Raw genomic sequence first — 21,832 nt, 5'->3', positions numbered from 1 at the left:
AGCTTTAAAAAAAAAAGCCCTAGCCCCTACAGCCTTCCTATGCCATGTAGGCATACGAAGTGGAAGAGGGACCCAAGCGATCCCCCAGCCCCACTGCCTTTGCAAAGGTGGCAGGGCTGGGGGATCACTTTGACCTTTTCCTCCTCTTCCTATGCCGCCACAAAGGCAGCGGGGTTGGGGGATGCTTGGGTCCCTCTTCCCTCCTTTTCCTATGCCTGAAGAAGAGGGAAGTCTGATAGACAAAGGGACAGATATACAAGGGTTATATTCATTGCTTCATATTCATCAGGGTCTCTGGACCTCAAGAATACGAAGAAACAAATATCTAACGAATCAGCAATATTCATTGAAAATCGAGATTCATTTTTATATTCGTCCCCAAATACTTTTCAGTACTGTCTGAAGCAGCATTTATAATACTTTTATGTGGATGAATCTCATGTTCTGCTCCTTAAGTTTATATTACTCTTCTGTTGATGTATACTTTTCTGTAGGAACACAGAATCAATATGTTCCTGACTTTATTCATGGTTTGAATATTGTGAACAAGGATATGACCAGAGGATAGCACAGCTGATTACCTGTATTTATCACATTGGTATTTACAGTACATTAACTGAAGAAGGTCATAATGGGTGTTCTTGCATTTCCTGTGCAGCAGACTCCTATATGAATCTACTCAAGAGCACCAGAGAATTCAGTGGTGGTCATTCTGAAGTGTGTAGAAAGCTGCAGCTTAAGTTGCTTATCAGTGAATATTTTCAGATTGTTTAATCTATCAAAACAAAATAGCACTGGAGGACTTAAAGGAATTTATTTGATTTTTTTACAAAATCCATAGAAAGAAAAACTTACCCAAAGTAGCCACAGCGCCATATAAAGTTTTTTAATATCATTACAAAATCTAATTATTTTTGCACATGAGATCCTCTGACCCCACATTTAAGCAGAAAAATCATACTTGCATTTTAAAATGGAGATCTGGACTCACAAATATTACTGATAATGCTCTACTCCTAATGCAGTACATGATCAGGTGATACAGCCATAGTAATTGCTTTGTCCCATTCTTTAACAATCAGCAGTCATCTTCTTTATTTGTATTTACATGACCAGTGTCAGTTCCACAGCTGTGAAGAAGGTTGTGCTGTAATCTTGCTACACCCTTAACACATCAAGATATCCACTATTTGACTATATTAGGTGCAATTTTAAATCCAGATAAAGCCATTAACATCAAATATGCCATTTTCTGAAAATGTGTTAGAATTGGATTTGACACAGAACATACAGACTACATTGGACAGTGAAGTATATTTTCAAAAACAACACTTTATCTAGGAAAAATACCGCATAGCAGTATGTACAAATCCTATTTCATGAAAAGAAAATGCTATTTCCAGGTACTGAAATCTTTTACATACTTGGTAGCAGCAACTGCAGCTGGATTTACATAACTATCAGTGCTATGTAGATTGAGATAATGGCTTGACATTACTTTTTTCACAATTCAAAGCTTAATTAAAAGAAACCAAGGTCTATGTACACAAAGGCACAGGCTTCTCTTCAAGTTAGTTTTGATACAGTACAATGGAAGTTTTCAGTACCTTTCTTACAATGAATTTTCCTAACATAAAATACTTTGCTTCCAGGAGTTGGACAGCTGTACTGTATTCAAATCTTAGGTAATGCCAGAAATGCACACGTATTTTAACACAAGGTTGAGTCAAGAATTACTTTATTTAAAGGCGCTTAATGAAAGGCTATCAAAACTTTTATCTGTCCTTTACTTGAAGACAACAGCTGCCACCTTCCAGGTGAAAGTGAAGTTTCATTTACGTCATACCCTAAATTAAGAAGTCTTAGTGTATTTGCAATGGACACATAAATAAAACACCTTGCTGCTTGCAATAACTTAAAATGTTAGAAACAGAAAGGAAAAGGAGAATTCTTCCAGCAAAAAGTTTTTGGAGAGTAAAAACACAACACATCCAAATTTAGACCACATGTAACAAACATGCCTGTTTGCTGTCGATCCAAATTTAGTCACAGTATACAAATTCTGTGTTCACAAATCCACACATACTTTGTATTGTTCTTTCAATAATAACTATATTTTTTTTCTCAGCTGCCTCTACAGTTTATGGTCACACTTAATGGCTTAGGCAGGGTTTGCAAGGGAATTTGGTTTTTATTGAAACCTGCATCAGAGGTTCACATGCATGCTGACACTGAAGTAACTGCATAAGGCAGACTGCATGTCACCATGCGGTTAATCTACTCCCAGAGCTTTGAGTTGCCGTTCAATCTCTTCATCTGAAATTGTGGCACTTTGTGATGTAGATGCAGATGGCATGCCTCTAGCAGCTGAAGGAGCCTTGGCCATCTATTGAAAAGAAAATATAAAGAAAAGCTTAATTTAGGCAAACAATATGACACCCAGCAATCCTAAAAACAACATGCAGATTGAAGAAAAGCTGCTGTAACCCTTATTCAAAAAGCAGAGGCAAGGAAATCGGAAAATATCATCTGACTCCTACCTTTCCAGATATTTCAATTCCAATTTCATCAAGGACTTGGTTCACAATATCCTGACTTTCCTGTTCTTCATCAGAATCATTAAAGATGTCATCTAGGGTATCATTGACTTGAAAGAGAGATAAAAACCAGAGCTCCATTTGTACAGAAACAATAATATTCTGCCAAAGTCTCTCATATCACTTCTATGTCCCACCATATAGTAGCTTTGTGATATACTTGCTTTATTGACCATTTGCAGGGAGATTGGGCATTTGTCCTCATCAGTAGGGTGAGGACACCTATGACATTTCACATTTTCTCTGCAAACTACATCTTAATCCATAAGCAAGTTCAAACATGGTTATGAGCAATCTGGCCTTTCTCACCAAATTATTCATAAACATGTTCAAACCCACTCATAAGCTCAAACGTAGGTTGCAGAAAAAAAAATATGACCATCAAAGAAATTCTCTCCCTGCTCATCAGTGACAGGCATAGTATTTCAACTTAGGGAATCATGAAACTTAAAAATCCTTCATCATCATGGCCAAGATTAAACCCTAGTCAGTAAATCAGATGTGAAATCACAACGTGAGACTTGTTTTCTTTGAACTAATCATAGTAAAAAATATGTAAGTTCTGCATAGTTTCAAACAGACTATGAGAAAAAATGTAAACGTGGGTGATTTCAATCAGATGTGAGGTTTCAACTTCTATAGGTTCATCCCCTCAGTGCCAACACAGTACAGCTCAGGATAAATGAATGTTTGCTTAGTTTTTTAACTTTATAAGCAGAGTAAACGGAGACTAAGTTGTAGACTTGAGAAAAACGAATCTGGAGAATATGGGGCACTGAGCTATATATGAAATTAACAATTTCAAAAGTTAATACATGTAAGCCTATGTACTAAATACATTGCTCTCCTGACATGGTAGTCCTGGCAACACAATAAAAAAAAAACAGGGACCAGTTTTAGACATATTGCTGGGAAAACATAACTTACTCATTTCCTCAGTCATCTCCATTTTCATGTTCTCTTTCTGGAAGTTCTGCATAGTTTGCAATGTCTTTTGAGGATCCATTTTTTTATTAACCGCCTGCATTGTCTAGCAAACATCAAAGATAGCACTGTAAATATGGAAACGTGGCTAAAACTTTGCAGTGACAATACTATAAACCTATTCAGATCGTTCAGAAGAAAATTCCTGAGTTACAAATTTAATACGCATTGTACATGCAGAACTACAAAAAAATAATACTCTGGAATGCACCTTGCATAGTAATCCGTTCAACTGCAGTCCCATCATTCCATTATTTTATTTTTTAAGAAAATCCTCATTTGCTAACATCTGTTTCCAATATTTGGACAAAACACTAAACTAATGTTTAGGATTAAATACGTAAGTGTTGGATCTGAAATCTGCCCCATTTCCTTGCCCCTTCCAACGCTATTCTGGGGACAGCAGAAGTCTTCACTTTGGTTTTCAATTAACCTCTTTTCAGCAACACATGCAAACTGTAAATCATATTCAATCATAATTATGTTTTACTACCTTCTCCTGGATGCTCACATTAACATGCTGAGATAGTTTGAGTCAGAGAAGCTAAAAGCAATACCATCAGGAGGCCAGATTCTATTACTAGTCTGGATGCAAAGGGGCCAAGGCAGAATGGCCAATACTGAGCACTAGACTAAGATGAATTCATCCTCTTCAGGTTTAACAGTCACACCAGGAAAAAAGAAGATAGTTCCAATGGTAATGGGGACAGAGAAAGTCCTGGAGGGCTGCAGCAGTTGTTAGTACTGCGCAACAGAAGGCAAGGATAAATTATTTGTGAAGATGATGTACTTTAAAAACCTGATGATGACAAAATTTGAAATGAACAAGAGATAATGCTAGAAGATGAGATTTCCAGGTGAGAAGGTAATCAAACAGTGACAGAAGAAAAGCAAAGGACAAGTATGAATAGCACTGTCACTAATGATGCCACTAGACTGACATCAAAAGGACACCCAGTGACTACCATGCACAGAAGTGAAAGGAAGGTTTGCTGCCACAGGACGCATACAAATGGAACACAGAATGTGAGAAGTATGACTCAAAGTAAACTGGAAAGAAGAAATAGAACATTTAAACATGCTGTGAGTGAACTAAAGTGAACAGGAATATGAAATTTTCAGCCAGACATTTACAAAATATAAAATCAGAAGGAATGGCACAGCTCTAATACTGAGGCAACATGTACCAGAGGTAGTTAGGGGCTATAATATAAAGTCTGATCCAAGAATATAAATCAAACTTCTAAGAAAACCTATTAACATAACCATAATTCAAGTCTATGCTCCAACCTTAGATGCTGCAAAAGAAATCAAAAGGTTTTATGCAAGTATGCAAGAAGGAAACCAACCACATACCAAAAAGGATATATTGATAATCACAAACAACTGTAACACAGAGGTAGGAAACAAAGCAGAACCAAACATTGTTGAAGAATTTGACCAAAGAGTCAGAAGCAAAGCAAGAGAACAACTTACAGAATTCTGTAAAGACAACACCTGCTTCAACAACAAACATGTTTCAACCACAAACATGTTTCAAACAGATGGCTATACTTGTGGGTATCACCAGATGGCCAATATAGAAACCAAATACATTGCATAATTGGAAATAGCAGATGGAGAAGACCTATTCTCTCTTCCAAAACAAGATGTGGAACAGAATGTATTGACCACATATTGTATCTCTATATATTCTTTTTTCAACTTTATTTTTATTTATATATAGTATTTCTAAAGAAGTCCACATTAAGAATAGATTTGTATTATTAAATTCAAGTGACAGTGAACCAGAAGAACTGTTGATTGAAATGCTATGTTATTACAGAAAAATGCAAAAATACACTTCCATTATTCAAAAGAAACACTTTAAATTATGAAGGACAAATGAGAAGCAGAAGTAAAAAGTGGCAGAAATAGGGCTAGAGTGCAACTTTTCAGAAACTAACACATAGAATCAAAGAGAACTGTTATAATAGCCAGTGCAAAGAAACAGAAAAGAACAGAAAAGGAAAAACTAGAGATCTGTTTTACTAGATCCAAGAAATCAAAAGGAATGTTAAACCTAGATTAGGAATGAAGAAAGGTCAACAAGGATAAAAGAAAGAAAAAGCCAGAAACAATATAGTGGGGTCTCTACTTAAGAACTTAATCCATATTGGAAGGTGGTTCTCAAGTTGAAAAGTTCTTATGTTGAACCTGCATTTCCCATAGGAATGCATTGAAAACCATTTAATCCGTATCTGCTCTTTTCCGTCCATGGAACCTCTACTTAAGAACTTAATTGGTTTTGGAATGGTGTTCTTAAGTTGAAACGTTCTTAAGTTGAAGCAAAGTTTCCCATAGGAATGGACTGAAAACCAATTAATCCATTCTGGCTGTTTTTTTGTTATGTAGAGGTGCGTTAGTACACTGAAGCATTAGTTCCCATAGGAACTAATGCAAAGCTGGTTAATATGTACTCTACCACTAGGGGGAGAATTTTTTTTAACCTAAGATGACCTAAGGTTAAAAAAAGAGCAGGAAAGTTTTTTTTTCCTATTCTTATCTTGGATTTCTGTTCTCAAGTAGAAGCAAAATTTAGCTAATGGAGCTGTTCTTAAGTTGGATTGTTCTTAAGTAGGGACGTTCTTAAGTAGAGACCCCACTGTACACTGCAAAAATATTCAGAAGAGATGGAAGGTGCAAGTAAGTTAAGTTAAGCATTATCTGTTGCATGTCAAGTCACAAACCTGCTAGAGGTTACAACTTTGGTGTAACTGTGGCACAGGATTTTGGCCATTGCATTTACCATATTTCATTTATATTATAAATTGCTTGACACAAATATTACGGTATATGGTACACAAATGCTTTAAACTAAGAGGACTCTAAGGGCTCAGGCCAAATTTCAGTCCCCAGAAAATGCCACAGGCCTCACCTGACATCAAAAACCAAACCAGAAGTGGCCGGAAACACACTTCCGCTTTTGTAAAAGTTCTTTTTTGTGGAAAGGGGGAAAAAGGCACAAAGAAAGTGGAGTTCTCAAAAACAGTAGCTCTGTAACTGCGTTCAACCTAATGGGGTTATACAGCCCTCTTCAGATCTTTGTATTGTGCACAAGTCTCACTTGCATCCAGGTTCACTGTTGTGTTTGAGGGTGGGGGTTTCCTGTACACCCATCCATGTCCCCAGTTTTAGCCCTCTGCTTAAGCGGGCAAATGCTTTAATAGTGTTTCAGGAAACCCCATATCTACAAATATGCAATTTATAAAACCATGGCTTCAGCTGGGAAAGACTACAATAATTCCTGTATCTGAATGTGTCAACATTCAATATCCTCCTACTTCATCTCAACTTTGTGTAGAACTACTGCAGTGCTGCTATCTTTGACATTTTAAAATAAGAAAGAGTAGCTGCACAATCTCACACTGCTATTTCAACTTTCTTAACAGCTGAAGTACTCCATTAGTTGCTTTCCTATACCATTCTCTGCACTTCTGTATCCTATTAAAATCAATGTTCCTTTAAGAACAGAAAGGAGGTGTTTTCATGACCACATGGTCCACCCCAAGATGATACTGTGCTTATCTAGTTGCACAGCTAAGTAACAATGAGAGCCTGGATTAAGATAGTGAATAAAAGGCAAACAGCCTTTAAAGCAGGGGTCTCAAACATGCGGCCCGCGGTCCAACTGCGGCCCGCGGGGAGATAGTTTGTGGCCCCCGCCTTAATATGAAAGTTTAAGGAGTGGGAGCAGCAGCAGCGGCACCTACTTGGCAACCGTGGGGCTTCCTCCCCGCCTCATAGGGGCTGGGTCCTGCCTGCCCTCCCTGAAGCACCCACATGTCCAGAAGGGGAGCCCTCTCCCTGCCTGGCAGTCTTCTTCCTCAGGGGTTTGGCATCACTGGGGCTTCTGCTTTTAGGTCTCTCTTCCCCCCACCACTCTTCACGGGTCACCTGGCGAGGCTGCTGCTGCTGTCACCTCGTCCTCTTTGCACTTCTCCTTCCCCCTTGCCTGGCGCTCCTTGCCCAGATGTGCTGCAGGAGGGGGGGTGCTGAGAGAACAGCCTTCTCGCACACGCTCCCCTCCCCCCTGGTTTCGCTGAGCCACACTGGGCAAGACCATGGCATCTTGCCAGAGTGGGAGTCAAGAAGCCCCAGGAAGCGCCATTAGCCCTTGGGTACAGGGGAGAGATTACTCTGCTGATGGGGCCAGCCTTGCAGAAGGGGCACATGCAGCTGCTAGGGGTGTGTATCTGTGGGCATTTAAACTTCAGTGGTTTACTGCCACCCCCTCCACGGAACCGGGGTGCCTTGTCTTCCTGCTGCATCCCTCCATTGTCCCCAACCTGCGTCTAAAGAGGGCACGCTTCTTATGTGGAGAATGGTAACACACGGGCAAGAGCAGACCACAGGTGGAAATCTTGCTCTCTCCGGGTTGTCGTCCTTGCTTGTTCGCTGCACTCATTTACTTCTGGCTCAAAACATGTAGGTGGGAACCCTTATGAAAGCAAGTTCCCTATAAGGAGGAGGACTGTGCTCTTCCCTCCCACCCACCCCTTTCCTGTTTCTGCTCACGGCCAGGTGAGCAATGCACAATTGATTGATTGATTGATTGATTGATTGATTGATTGATTGATTGATTGATTGATTGATTGATTGCATTTATATGCCGCCCATCTAGACATAGTCTGCTCTGGGTGGCTCACAACTTAGAAGATAAAAACAATTTAAAATATACAGTTTTACATTAAAAACAAAATGATATAAAATGTAATATAAATTTACGATTTTAACAGTTAATTTAAAGCAAAGAGTCCCAAGATGGCAAGAAGAAAAGAAGAAAAATAAAGATGACTTAATTGACTGAAGGGAAGGCCTGCTTGAATAGCCAAGTTTTCAGCTGGCTTTTGAAAATGCCCAGCGAGGGTGCCAGCCGAATTTCAGTGGGGAGGGTGTTCCACAAGCCATACCATTGCCAAAGACAGCCGCCTTTTCCCTTGCCTCTGTCCTCAGCTTTCGAATGCTTGCCCAGATATAGTGTGTCTGAACAGGGAGGCTCTGTCCACTGACTGGGGCGGATGGCTTTTGGCACAATTTCCCTCGGCAAGCTGGCCTGATCTGCTGGAGAGGCTGATCACCTTGGCACCCCATCCACAGCAAAAGGGTGCAAAGAAAGCGGCTCCTGCATCGGCAGCTGCGGGTTGTCCTGAGTGGGCAAAGGAGCCACTTCCTTGGGTCAACCCCGTTTGTCCTGCTGCAGGGCAGGGCTCTCACCGGACGGTGCTGGGGCAGGAGGAAGGAGGATAAACGATGGCCAGTCAGCGGACAGAGCCTCCCTGTTCAGACACAGGAAAATCTGATGCGGCCCAGCCTCACCCAGACTCTGCCTCCAGCGGCCCCCAGGTAAATTGAGTTTGAGACCCCCACTTTAAAAACATCTGCAAATGCCTTTTAGAGGGTTATATATTACCATCTCTTACTTTACAAAAAAGTGTCAGCCAGTCCCAAAATATCAACTTAGCTTCTTCCTACAAGGATACGCTATAGCAGTCACAACAATTGGCACAATAAACTGTAATCAAGGACATGTAATTCATGTATCAATTTTTTTGTTAAATTTCTACAGAGCACTTGTGTACATTAAAACAGTATTTGAGGAGTAGAATTTAGGAACTTTAAATTTAATTGCTTACCTTTGCTGTTGTAGACATTGCTCCTGCCATCTTCATTTGGGAGTTCATTAGTTTCGTCTGAGTTGACATAGATGTAACTTTTGAACTAACCGCATATGTCCGAGTTTTCTGCTTCCTCAGCTGCACTAGCTGTTTTGCTAGCACCTTACAGGCTTCCTTGTTTCCAGTCTTAGCCATTTTCTTAATTTCCAACTCCTATGTATTTTTAAAAATGGGTGAGTTTTGCTCTGCATGTATCTATTTTTTAGCATTAACAATAACAATTTATATAATAAATGGTCACAGAAGCACTTCACCAATGGGATAAATCTTGCCCAAGTCAATTCATTTTAGATTGGCAAGGAATCTATCTATAAAATTAAACAATAATTGGAAAAACAGTACTTTTAAAATCAGAAGCTAGAGACCAACATTCCCTCTAAGCTGCAGTGCTGCATTGGGGGTTGGGAGCCAAACCAGTGTTGCTACATATTTGCTTTCAGTTGTGGCCAGAATTCCGCAAATATGGGATGGGGCCCTGTCCTGCACTCCAGAAAAGTAGAGGGAACGTTGCCAGAGATTATAGGCACTAAATGGCACTTTGAAAACAGCTGATGTGTTCTTTACTACTATCTCTTTGGGCACTATATTAATGAAGAATTATGTTCTCTTGACATGCTTACCAGTTGCTTTTCTTGTCTCTCCAAAGCTGCTCGATCTCTTACTATGGCCCTCTGTGTACCTCTTAGCTCCTTATTCTGCTCTTTAATTATATCTGAAATATAAAATATTTACCATTAGTACCACAGATGAAGCAATGAGAAATAGACTCCAGAGCAATAGGTGCTATAGTACTTTGTTGAAAGGTCTAAAACCTCCATACATTTTGTGGCCATGTTAAAAGGACCTATACTGGGAGGGGGGGATCTATGTTGATAATAACATTTTTATATGCACTAACAATGGGTATCAGTGGAAGGAACTCTTCACAACCTAAGGTGATTGTCCTCTGCCACTAACCTATTGCTAAACAATTTTTCCCACTTGAGGCAAGGCCCCTTCTCCCCTTCCTGTTTGTTTGTTTGTTGTTATTGTTGTTTTGTTTCCTCTGTTTGTTAGTCTCTCTCCTTTCTTGACCTTCCAGCATACAGCAAGCATGGAGGACGTTTCTTCCACATACGAAGACTACTTTTTTCCTATTTTTTTTCCTACTGATTGTTACTACAGACAGCAAATATGAGTAAAGAATTCATATGATGTTTAATATATTAAGTGCTAGTCACTGTGAAAAAAAGTGGGCTACTGAGATTTAAGCTATTCTCTCATGCTTTCTCTGCCCAGTTGTTTTTGTACCTCATACTCCTCTAACTATAAAGGAATTAATCAATATTCTGGTGAGAAAAATATGCAACAATCAAGTTAGCATTCCATACAATTCTAAGTTTCCTTTTGTTATTTCAGGCAAAAAAAATGTTTTATTTGTATTGAACATATTTGCTCACAAAAATTATCAGTCAAATGAAGCATCTATAGAGGCCTTCAAAGGAGTGGGGGAGGAGATCTACTGCCACAATCTAATTCCAAATCCATTCATCCATTGCCCAAGAGTGAAGTTGGTAACAGAAGAAAAAAGGCATATGTTGTACTTTTCTATATTAAAAAAATGGTTTTGCGGCAGCTTGGAGAAAAGCCCAAGCACACAATAAGAAAGTTTGAATTAGAGTGAAAACAGCTGGGCAGAGCTGGAGCACCTAGGTCAATCCCCCACTGTGCCTTGCAGAAGAAACACCTTGTACAGCACTGGACAAGCGACATAGTCCCAGGGTGCCCACAGAAGAAGGAAATGGTAAACCACTTCTAAGTATTTTCTGCCTAGAAAACCATGGACGGGATTGCTATTAGTCAGAACTGACTTGACAGATTACTACTATTACTATTAATACCATAAAATTAAGAGAACAATTCAGCAGAAAAGAGGGTGAAATAATTTTCACTCATTTATTCTAAAACGCTACTGAAAGTCTGCAGTATGCCAATTATCAACATATGTAGGCTCCCAATGATATCATAATCTTTCATATAAGTAATCGAAAATTAAAAATGGACATACTGTTTTGGATCCAGAAAAAGGCAGATCCAACCTTATATATCAGATTTTATTAAGGTTATGGGACTTATAGAGCCACTAGAGGAAAGAAAACTTCGAATCTATCATCTATCTATCTATGTATGTATCTATGCATCTATCTATCTATCTATCTAAAAATATTTTACTTATTTACACTTCCTCTCAGTTATTCAAGTATAAGTTTTTTCCTTTGTTGTACAGTAATACAATAAATTATATACTTGAATTTTCAGCTATGAACTGTATGGATTTACTTCCATTTCCTTCTTGTCAACCCTCAGAATAATGCTTTCTTCTGAAACAAAATTAACATCAGAATGTTGAGTTACACATATCATAACTACATACATTATTATACAAACAACTGATTTAGCCAACTCTTGCCAACTCAGGAAAGTTAAATGACACAGTACAGTAGGGAATGAACTATCATGTCAACTACAATCTGGTACTTATTAATCTAAGCACTTTAAATTGCTCTGAATTAAGGGCACTATCAGTATCAGAACAAAATCCTGACTCTCCAGCATAAGGTCTTCCTGATTAAAACACTTAACTGTCAGCAAAAGAGACAGGATACTTTAATACCCCCAAGAGTCAAGTTTGACTGCAGAAGTAAATCTGAACAAGACCAAGGTAGATGTTTTACAACACTGTTACCTGAAGAACTGTAAACAATGTTCCTGAGTATCAGTCACCATGTTCAGTTTTGTTGCTGTTGTTTTTTGCTTGTTTACAGACCTGGGGAAAAACTATTCCAAGCAATCCATTGCATTTTCTCAGTGTGGCACTTTTCTGTCCCACACAACGTAATGTCTTGTGGCAGAAAATGTTGTATCTGCAGTCAAATTATGATGCAGAAAAGCTGGTGTCAGTTCTTGTATGAGAAACAAATTCTGGTCTTCCCAAAACAAGAGAAAGTGAAAGACAACTATAAAAGTGAAATCCTGTCACCTGCATAAATTACCTGGTTGTTGGTTTTTTTTTTTTAACTAAGATAAACGGCACGAATATCCAAACTGAGGTTCATGCCCATCTCTCATCAGAAACAATATGCATATAAACTCATTTAAATGAGGGACAATACTCCTGCACTGCATTAGACTGAAACATAGACTTTTCCCCACCTTGGTGCATCAACCTATCCTTCTGTTCTTGAAAACATTTGTCACCCATCAATAAACTGAGATAAAGTATCAGTATTATGATTACAAGAAATCTAAATGTACAAGAAATCTAAGATTCTCTATAAACCTTAATGACCAGTAACTAACCATCACCAGGCCACATCTCTTGCATCTGTATTTCTACAACAATTCACAATACTATATATCCAGAGCTATAGAAATGTCAATTACAGCTACGCTGTATACATCTGAAGACTTGTGTAACAGTTCACAAAAGTTTACTCCAAATAAACCTTATTATTCTTAAATGTGCCATAGGACTTTTCATTGTTTTCACAAGCCTGTGTTATCTTTTGCAAGATAACTGCTGTGGGCTTACTTACAAAGTTGATTAAGGATAAAATTCTAGTATTCATTAACACAAATAATCTCCACTGAAACCAATGAGAGCTGCATAGGACAACACTGTTAGCTCTAAATCCAATAGGAGTATAGTGGTGCCTTGCAAGACGATGTTAATTCGTTCCGCGAAAAACGCTGTCTTGCAAAAACATCATCTTGCGAAACGTGGTTCCCCATTGGAATGCACTGAAATCTATTTAATGCGTTCCAATGGAAAAAATAACTGTCTTGAGAAAATCATCCATAGAAAACATTGTCTTGCGGAACACGGTTCCCCATTGGAATGCACTGAAATCTAATTAATGGGGGAAAATCATAATCTTGCGAAAATTGTCCATAGAAAACATTGTCTTGCGAAGCGCAACAGCAATCACAAAAACCAATCGTCTTGCGGATTAATTGTCCCACGAGGCAATCATCTTGCGAGGCACCACTGTATGCTCTTTCATGGTTTTGAACTTCCACACTAATTCTCCTACAGAATTCTGGGAGTTTTAGCCCCCAAATTGCAGACCCTTATAGAAGGACCTGCTTCCAACAATGCACTTGCTTTTCCATCTTTTTGTCTTCTGTTTTTAGTTTTTCTTTAAAAACACTAAAAACAGTAATGCCTCTTGGATATTGTAGTTCTTTAGGAGTTACTACCATGTTTCCCTGAAAATAAGACAGGGTCTTATATTAATTTTTGCTCCAAAAAACGCATTAGGGCTTATTTTCAGAGGATGTTTTATTTTACAGTCATGTCATCTTCTGGTTGCTGCACAATGCTGCATAATGGTGGAGGGCAGGGTTTCACTTAACTAGGACTTATTTTTGGGGTAGGGCTTATATTACGAGCATCATGAAAAATCATACTAGGGCTTATTTCAGGTTAGGTCTTATTTTCGGGGAAACAGGGTATCTAATCTATTGATTAGATTATGATGTAATTTACAGTTTATTTTATCTCCATGCACATTTCAAAATCAATAAAACATATGTTTCTCACACACTTCCTAGGAATAATAATCTGAAAAACACGAATTGCTGCAACATTGAAAATGTCAAGCTTGCTGAAAACTGACCTGAATTGTACTAGTTGTGTCTGCTGGCGTTAACACACGTAGGGTGATTTTCAGCAGCAAATAGAGATAAATTAAAAAGCTGACACAGTTATTTTCTATTACACAGCAATTACATGGCTCAATGTGCAATAGGAAATGCCTCCTCTGACTTGTTAAGTTTCAACAACTGCTTATTGAAAGTGACACTGCCACTATTAGAGGATTATCACTGCAACTAAGGAACTTTATGAAAACAATGACCAAAACCCTGTTGCTCAGTGTAGTAAGTTGCACTATAGTAGGTCCACTAATCAGCAGATTTGGTGAGTCAATTCCTCCATAAGTTTCCTAGATTCAAATAGGCTTACTCTAGTGTGACTTAGCAACAGGATTTCAGCCAATATATTTCCAAGGATTTTTCCCCACAGAAAAGGTAAGCACTAGAATTTATTTCCAATAAAGTTTTTCTGTACCATGTCACTAGACCAAAGAAATATTATGTGTGACAGACTAGAAGCAGTTCTCCTTTCTTTTTCCAAGAATGACAAGTGAAATTCTCCTGAACAAGAGGCAGAACAATGACTTCAAGATGGAATGAAGTTTCTAAATTATAGGGCTGCCAAACAATTATTACATTTTTTATTCCTTCTTTAAAAAAAAGAAGTAGTACAGTTTGTGGGGGTTTTTTATGCCCAAGGCCACTTCAAACTAATATATAATAAAAACCAAAATAATTTATTTGGAGTTGTTCAGAAGACAGACAGGCTTTTCTTCCCAGCTTATACAGGGAAGATCATTCTTTTTCTATTAAAAATCCTATTTCTTTTGAAAATGAAACATTCCCAAAAGTAAGTTTCTATCTTGGTTTGACAATCTAAAGAAACTGATTACCAATAATGATAGGATGCTGCGGCTACTGCTGCTACTTTCAAGAAACCAGATTCTCGAAAATGAATAAGACATGAAATGCAGCCATAGATTTATTTTTAGAGCTTACATTAATCTTCCTTGAAAGATGTTTTCCCAGTCACCATTTCAAATCATAACAGAATGAAATTATTTCAATAATAAGAAATGCTGACAGGAAAAGTCTTAATATATGTTAAGAAATATGTGCATTGGCCCAGTTTTTTCACATAAAAACACAACAATCACTCAGATAAATGTGTTCAAGAATGTGGAGTAATTATCTTGAGAGAAGAGAGAAACCTAAAACATTGTTGAATGAAGGGGTTTGGGCAATCTGAGTAATGCAACATTGTCAATGAAAACAAGATAATTCACAATCCATTGTGTCCTGTGCTATGGCTGCTGACACTCTACCTCTTGTTATACCTGATTCCTTCTGTTATAGAAAAGTAAAGTCATCGTTAGTAATAAAACAATGCAGCAATACATTCTAGTTATTTGTTTGAAGATTTGTTTTCTTGCTGCTTAAGAAATCAAAGTGAGCACTGTGATTGGCTTCAAAATTAAACAAAATTGTTATGCCATTTAAAAAAAATCATCTGGCTTTATCCCTATAGAGAAGGACATGGCATAAAGGTTTTTACTGTATTTAACTGAGATTATATAGACGTTAACCTGAGTATAGGAGAATTTATTGCAGAACCCCATATGTGCACAAAGGGGTTTAAAACTTTAAACTTATTTTTGTTTCTTTTCTTTTTTAAACAGGCTGCTTTTTGATCCAATGTTTTTAAGAGCCACCTTAAATGTCCCACAATAAATAATAAAGAAATAAGAAATAAAATTACTTTTTAAAAAGAAGCTATTGAAAACAGGAACAGAATAAACAAGTTATGGGGACAAAACCACATCAAGGTGCCATCAAAACTCACTCATTTTAACCATCTTTTTGAATGTTGCAATGTTTAATGTATGTGCTTATGTTATACACAGGAATGTTACAAATGTCTTGAGAGGGTTTTTTCTGTTTTTTTTTTAAAACCATACATAAAACCACATCAAGGTGCCATCAAAACTCACTCATTTTAACCATCTTTTTGAATGTTGCAATGTTTAATGTATGTGCTTATGTTATACACAGGAATGTTACAAATGTCTTGAGAGGGTTTTTTCTGTGTTTTTTTTTTAAACCATACATATAAATTTAACAGGAGATAGGCAAACGGTGGCCTTTGGGCTGTATATGCCCCACCCAATGGAACCCTACCACTCAATAACTGTAGTTTACTTTGTTTTGTTTGGTGTGGCAAAAATGTGTTTTTCTACTTCTCTAGGCTTCCAGTAGTAGCCCATCCCCCCAAATGCACATATGGATATTTTGTCACTTCTACTTTATTCTGAATGTTTTAAAAACATGTCAGTGGGTTGTGTGCTTCCCTGTGGGCGTTGGGGCAAAAAACCCCTGATCTCCAAGCATGCCAATTTTCATATCCCTGCAGTAATAGAAAAGTGCTATTATTAACAGATACCTTAGTACATGTGTCATTATGCTATTTCATTATACAGTCGTGCCCTGCTGGATGAGTACCCCATTTAATGATGAATCCGCTTAACCTTGACGTTTTTGCAATCGCTATTGCGACCGCAAAACGATGGTTTAAATGTTTGTTTTTGTTTTGTTTTTTTCTATGCGATGATTGGTTCCCTGCTTCGGGAACCGATTTTTGCTTTACGACGATCAGCAAACAGCTGATCGCCAGGTTTCAAAATGGCCACCGGCTAAAAAAATGCCCCCCCCACTGTTTTTAGGACTGATTTTTTGCACTACAGGCACCGAAAATGGCCGCCCCATAGAGGATCTTCGCTGGACGAGCAGGTATTCAGCCCTCTGGAATGTACTGAATGGTTTTCAATGTGTTTCAATGGTTTTTTTTATAATTTCGTTTGACGACGTTTTCACTCTACAGCAATTTCGCTGGAACAAATTAACATCGTCAAGTGAGGCACTACTGTATATACAAAGTGGCAGAGCTGAAGCGGCACAGCTAAGTGAGTAAAAACTAAAAGTGACAACAAACTTAAATCTTATAGAATGATTCAGCAAAAAAGGCTGTTAAAGAAAAACAGTGCAATGTGTTTCCACAGAAATTTGCTTTCACTTACTAGCCTATAACCATACAGAACATTATGTTAATTGTGATAAACACAAACAGTTCTATGTAATGTGGATCTCCTAGCAATCACCTCCAGCAAGCAACATTATTTAAACTGAAACGTACATACATATTATCTGTAGAAAGGATCTCCTCTCCTCAATGCATAAATATGAAAAGTTTGTTAACTGTGACAAGCATCCTATTGAGCCTCCGCTGAGTGGAAATTCCCAACAATGCAAAACATAGGATTATGTTATTTTTGCAAGAGTCAAGTCACCATTAAGCAAGTTATTCAAGCTTTATTTGTACTAGTGGGATGACCCTGCATTACTACACTGAGAGGACTTCCCACTCAGTAAGTTTAACAGGATACCAGCCTACATCTTGACATCTGAATTTACTAATAATCTCATCTCACTAATCTTTATCAACCAGGCCCATACACACACCAGGCTTTTTCTGCTTCCATTTATTTCTCCATGCCAGTTTGCATGAAAATTGAGTTGAACCTAAGATACCTGAATTGGAAACCTTTGTATCTCATAACCTTCTACTGAGAATTGGAGCAGTACCCATCTGTAACTTGTTTAGAATGCACAAGGAAAGCAAGGCATAGATTATATCTAATCTATATATCTGAAACCCTGGAGAGACACTGCTTATCAGAATTGGCAATACTGGGCTAAATGGAACAACGGTATGACTCAGTTTAAGGCAACGGTACTTGTGTTCCTTACATCAGGAGGCCACAAGCTCCCCAAAAAAGCTATAAAACACATTTCTTTTCATAAAATAAGCATGGAGACAACTTTATAAATAACAATCCAACCCTCAGTATAATCATAATGCTACTTTAAAATATGTTGTTCTAAGTATACACATATCAAGCAAAAAAATGGAAAAGTGGTCCAACCAGTCGCCAATTAGGAATATACATGGGGGGGGGGAATTAATGGAATACATATTCAAAGATGCATCATTTATTATTAGTACATTCTAGACCTTGGTAAAATAATAATGTCTGTGTTATGTGCCATACATTTGGGACTGGCTTATGAAATCCCTAGTAGGCTTTCCAAGGTAAGTGAGATACTCAAAGAGTGGTTTTTAGCAATGTCACACCCAACCCCTATGAATCTCTGTGGCTGAGCAAGGATTCAAATCCAAGTCTGGAGTTCTAGTCCACCATTCTATCCACAACACCGCACTCCATATATTAAAATAACAATTACTTGTAAAAAAAAAAAGAGAAATAAAATGCTTCACAGAACTCACAATGAGGTAAATCAAGAAATATATAAAAGCCATTTAAATATGTGGATAGAAACAACCACTTACTTAGACTTCCAAAGATCTGCTTTGAATTATTCTATGATTCTATTTCATCTGCTGCAGAACATAATAAAGAGGGTGCAGTTGCAGTCATGTCCTACTAGGGGCTCTGCACAGTCAACAGAAAGCCACCTGAAAAACCTTTTAAGAGTGTGATTTTCTTAATCATCAGAAAAGGCCCTTCTCTTGCTTCCATCACCCTCAAATTTGGTGAGGACATGAAAGAGGGCCTTATCTGTCACTGCTCTTAAGTGGTAGAACTCCCTCACAGGTGAGGCCAGACATTTTCCCCCTCCGTAATTAGCTGACTAAGAGGGATTAAAATGATGTTGCTGTTTTTTTCTTGCACTGTCAAGTCAATTTTGACTTACGACGAACTTTTTCCAAGGTTTTCTAGGTAGTGAATACTCAGAAGTAGCTTTCCATTCTCTTCTGGAGGCACAGTGTGAAACTGAACTCCCAACCTCTGGTTCCAAAGCCAGATATCTAACTAGCTGAGCGAGTCAGCCAAATTTGTTTTCTTTTTAAGTTTTAAATATTGTTTTAATATTATTCATTTTAATAACTGCCACTGTTATGTGCCATCAAGTCAGAATCGACTTATAGCAACGTAATATGGCTTTCAAGGTAAGTGAAATGCTTAAGGAGTGGTTGTACCCGTTCTAATCCCACAATGAGTTTCTATGGGTGAACAAGGATTTGAACACTTGCCATCACTACTATCCACTATATCACACTGGGTTCCCAGTTTATGGAAGGTACTGCACATTCATCTAAAATGACTAGAACACAAAATGACTGTTGTGAGTTTAATGACCCTTGTTTACTCAAATTGTGACATTTCAAAATCTTCTCTTTGCCTCCTGTGAGACAGAAGGCGAGAGGGATACCCCATTCGTTGGAGAGCCATCCCTTCCCCACAACAAGAATATGGAGGGGAGACCTCAGCCAGTACCAGAGCCTATGGCAGAAGCTCCGTGGGGGAAAGAAATAGAGGAGCTGACTGAAGAGATACAGAGAGTAAGGATGAGAGAGGTTCAGGAGGAAAAGGCGGGACAGGGGAGGAAAAAGAGGGTGGAGTTTGAGGCAGCCACAGGGAAGGCAAAAACGAGAGAGAGTCAGTTGCCGCCCTGTTGGGAATGGGTGTGGATGGAGGATCCCTGGACCGGATTATGAGAGAGACTGAGAGTGCCTAAGGAGGAGGCGGATTACAGAAGGAGAGATCCCCCCAGACCCTCTTATTGGGGAGAAGCTGAGGCTAGAGAGTGGAGGAGGCGGCTGAGAGAAGAGAAAGAGAGTGTAAGGAGAGAAAGGCTGGAATGGAGAATAAAAGAGATGAGGAAGAAGAGTTACAGGGATGGCCCTGGGAGGATCAAGACCCTGAGACACGAGTCCTGTAGAATGGCGATTGGGAGGATGAGACTGTGCCCTTGCTGGAAGGTTCGACGGGGCAGACCGTGAGAGACTGGGTCCCCACCGATTTACCAGGACCATGGGATAATAGTTATGGTAATCCATTTCTGTTTGACAATTGGAAGCCCCCTCCAGACCAGTAGAAAAGACTCACAATCATGTTACAGACACTTTTTTATTGTTAAATCCACCAATAAATCTTTCACCTGTTTTGAAGCAAACAAAAATCTAATGATTTCTTTGAATGTGGAGCCAAAAGTTGAACCCTCACATCTTCACCAACCACTTATTCATTTAAAGCATTCTTCTGAAGTCACTTACTTTGAATTTGGGGAAACAAGTAAAATACACTTATTCATACCTTTTGTCCAGAGGCTTTAATCAACTACTGATTTCTAAAGTATGTTTGTACACCCTGCATATAACAATCGATAGCAGACAATGAGGATAGATTGTGTGTATTACACCAATATGCACCATTACCAGTACAGGGCATCATTTTTTTTTGAGCAGAACACCACAAGCTTTTGGTTAAATGTAGGAACCAGTTTTCCAACCCTGTGCCAGCCCTGCCAACTCCAGATTGAAAAGAAAGCTCACACGTTAATTAAACAATGCACTTTTGTTTCCTTGCTTTTCCAGGACTTTAGAAAGTGCTTGGAATATTGATAGTTACTATTTGGAAAAAGGCATCTTCTTCTGTATTAAGTCCTTTCTTACTATTTTTGAGAACTTCTGTAAAAAGCAGACAATAAGAACCCTGTCATGCATTTAAAGGAGAGACTCAAATCACTCCCTGTACTACTAGTTCCTATTCCATTTTAGAAAAATCCTACACACGTTTACATGAAAATATTCAGTGCAGATTACTCCCAGTTAAATGTACACAGCATCATAGCCCCAATTAGGTCATAACTTTAGTGTGTCAGTTTCTTAAAGTCATCATAACACTCCATATGTGATGACAGGATGAGTCATATTCTTTCTCTTTCTAATGGCACAAACAAGCCAAGCCACCTACATATTTGAATAATACCCACAGAAATGGAGAGGCGTAAAGTAGCCCAAAGGGCAAGGAACCCATAGCAGAACACTCCAGAAAAGAGACCATTCCCTACCGGGAAAGGGAAGCCAAAATCAGTCAGGAAAAGACTGGCTCAACCGGGGCAACCAGGCTGGCCCCTCGCCTTAACACCATAAGAGTCGCTCATTCAAGTTGAAATATTCTGTATAAAGATTTCAAGGTTGGAGCCACCTCCAACCTTGAAATCTCTATTTCAACTTGAATGGGTAGGAAGCAGTGGCGTACTAGTACCACTTCACGTACTGTACAGGTAAATATTGACGGTTACCCCCTGAGGCACCACCACCTTTCCCCAAAGGCATCTCTGACAGCGCCGGGTAAAGGGGGTGGAGGTGGAGGTGGGGGTGGGGGGAAGCGATCCTAAGACATGAAAATGAGCAAGCTCGAAGAAGCAACGCCTGTCTTCCGTGAGAGGAAGGGGAGCCAGTGTGCCCAGAGAAGGGGAACGGCAGCCCCCCACCCCACCCAGCATAGGGACAGGGCTGCCCCACGGTTTGCAGTGTTTAAGGGGGGGGACCCCAACCGCCCATACTCACCATCCACGGTTTTCTTCTTGAAAAGTGAAGCCATGGCAGCGGCCCGGCGGCGATCCCCCGTCGCGCTCCGGGGCTCCTTCTCGCTCCTCAGGTGACCAGGAAGCAGCTTCCGCGGCCCGAGAGAAAACGCCCGCCCGCCTTCCTTCCGCACTCGGCTGAGGAGAGCCCCGCTTGGGAGGGACCGAGAGCCGTCGTGGGGAGGAGGAGGAGGCGGGCTCGGTGAAGCGAGAGACCGTCCTTCCCTTCCGCCCAGCCTCGGCCTCGCGTCCTTTTTTCCGCCCAGCAGAGGGCCCCCCCGCGTCAGTGGCGCGCCGAGTGCGGCGCCCGACTCCGTGACGCGCCCTCTCCGGTCTACACGTGAAGGGGGCTGCTCACGTGGGTAGCGCGCTTACACGTGATGGAGCGCCTCTGCAGCGGTCCGCCGGCAAACCTTTCATCTCCCTAGCAACTTCTTTCCTTTCCTTGCC

The 21,832-nt window shown here is 39.4% G+C and overlaps 1 protein-coding gene across 1 annotated transcript; it reads right to left on the bottom strand.

Annotated features, from left to right (window-relative positions):
* Positions 1-795: 795 nt before the first annotated feature.
* CHMP2B (charged multivesicular body protein 2B) lies at positions 796-21,740 on the bottom strand. Its single transcript, XM_020811023.3, has 6 exons — positions 21,366-21,740; positions 9,919-10,010; positions 9,257-9,451; positions 3,525-3,627; positions 2,541-2,647; positions 796-2,386 (listed from the first exon to the last, which is right to left on the bottom strand). The coding sequence occupies exons 1-6, from the start codon at positions 21,397-21,399 to the stop codon at positions 2,273-2,275; spliced, it is 645 nt and encodes a 214-aa protein (XP_020666682.2). The 5' UTR covers positions 21,400-21,740; the 3' UTR covers positions 796-2,272.
* Between the last annotated feature and the right edge of the window lie 92 nt (positions 21,741-21,832).

This window comes from Pogona vitticeps, chromosome 3 (genome assembly GCF_051106095.1).
Source record: "Pogona vitticeps strain Pit_001003342236 chromosome 3, PviZW2.1, whole genome shotgun sequence".
NCBI classification, from domain to species: domain Eukaryota; kingdom Metazoa; phylum Chordata; class Lepidosauria; order Squamata; family Agamidae; genus Pogona; species Pogona vitticeps.
Note: the sequence above shows the minus strand (reverse complement) of the source record. Positions and strands in the feature narration are given on the sequence as shown.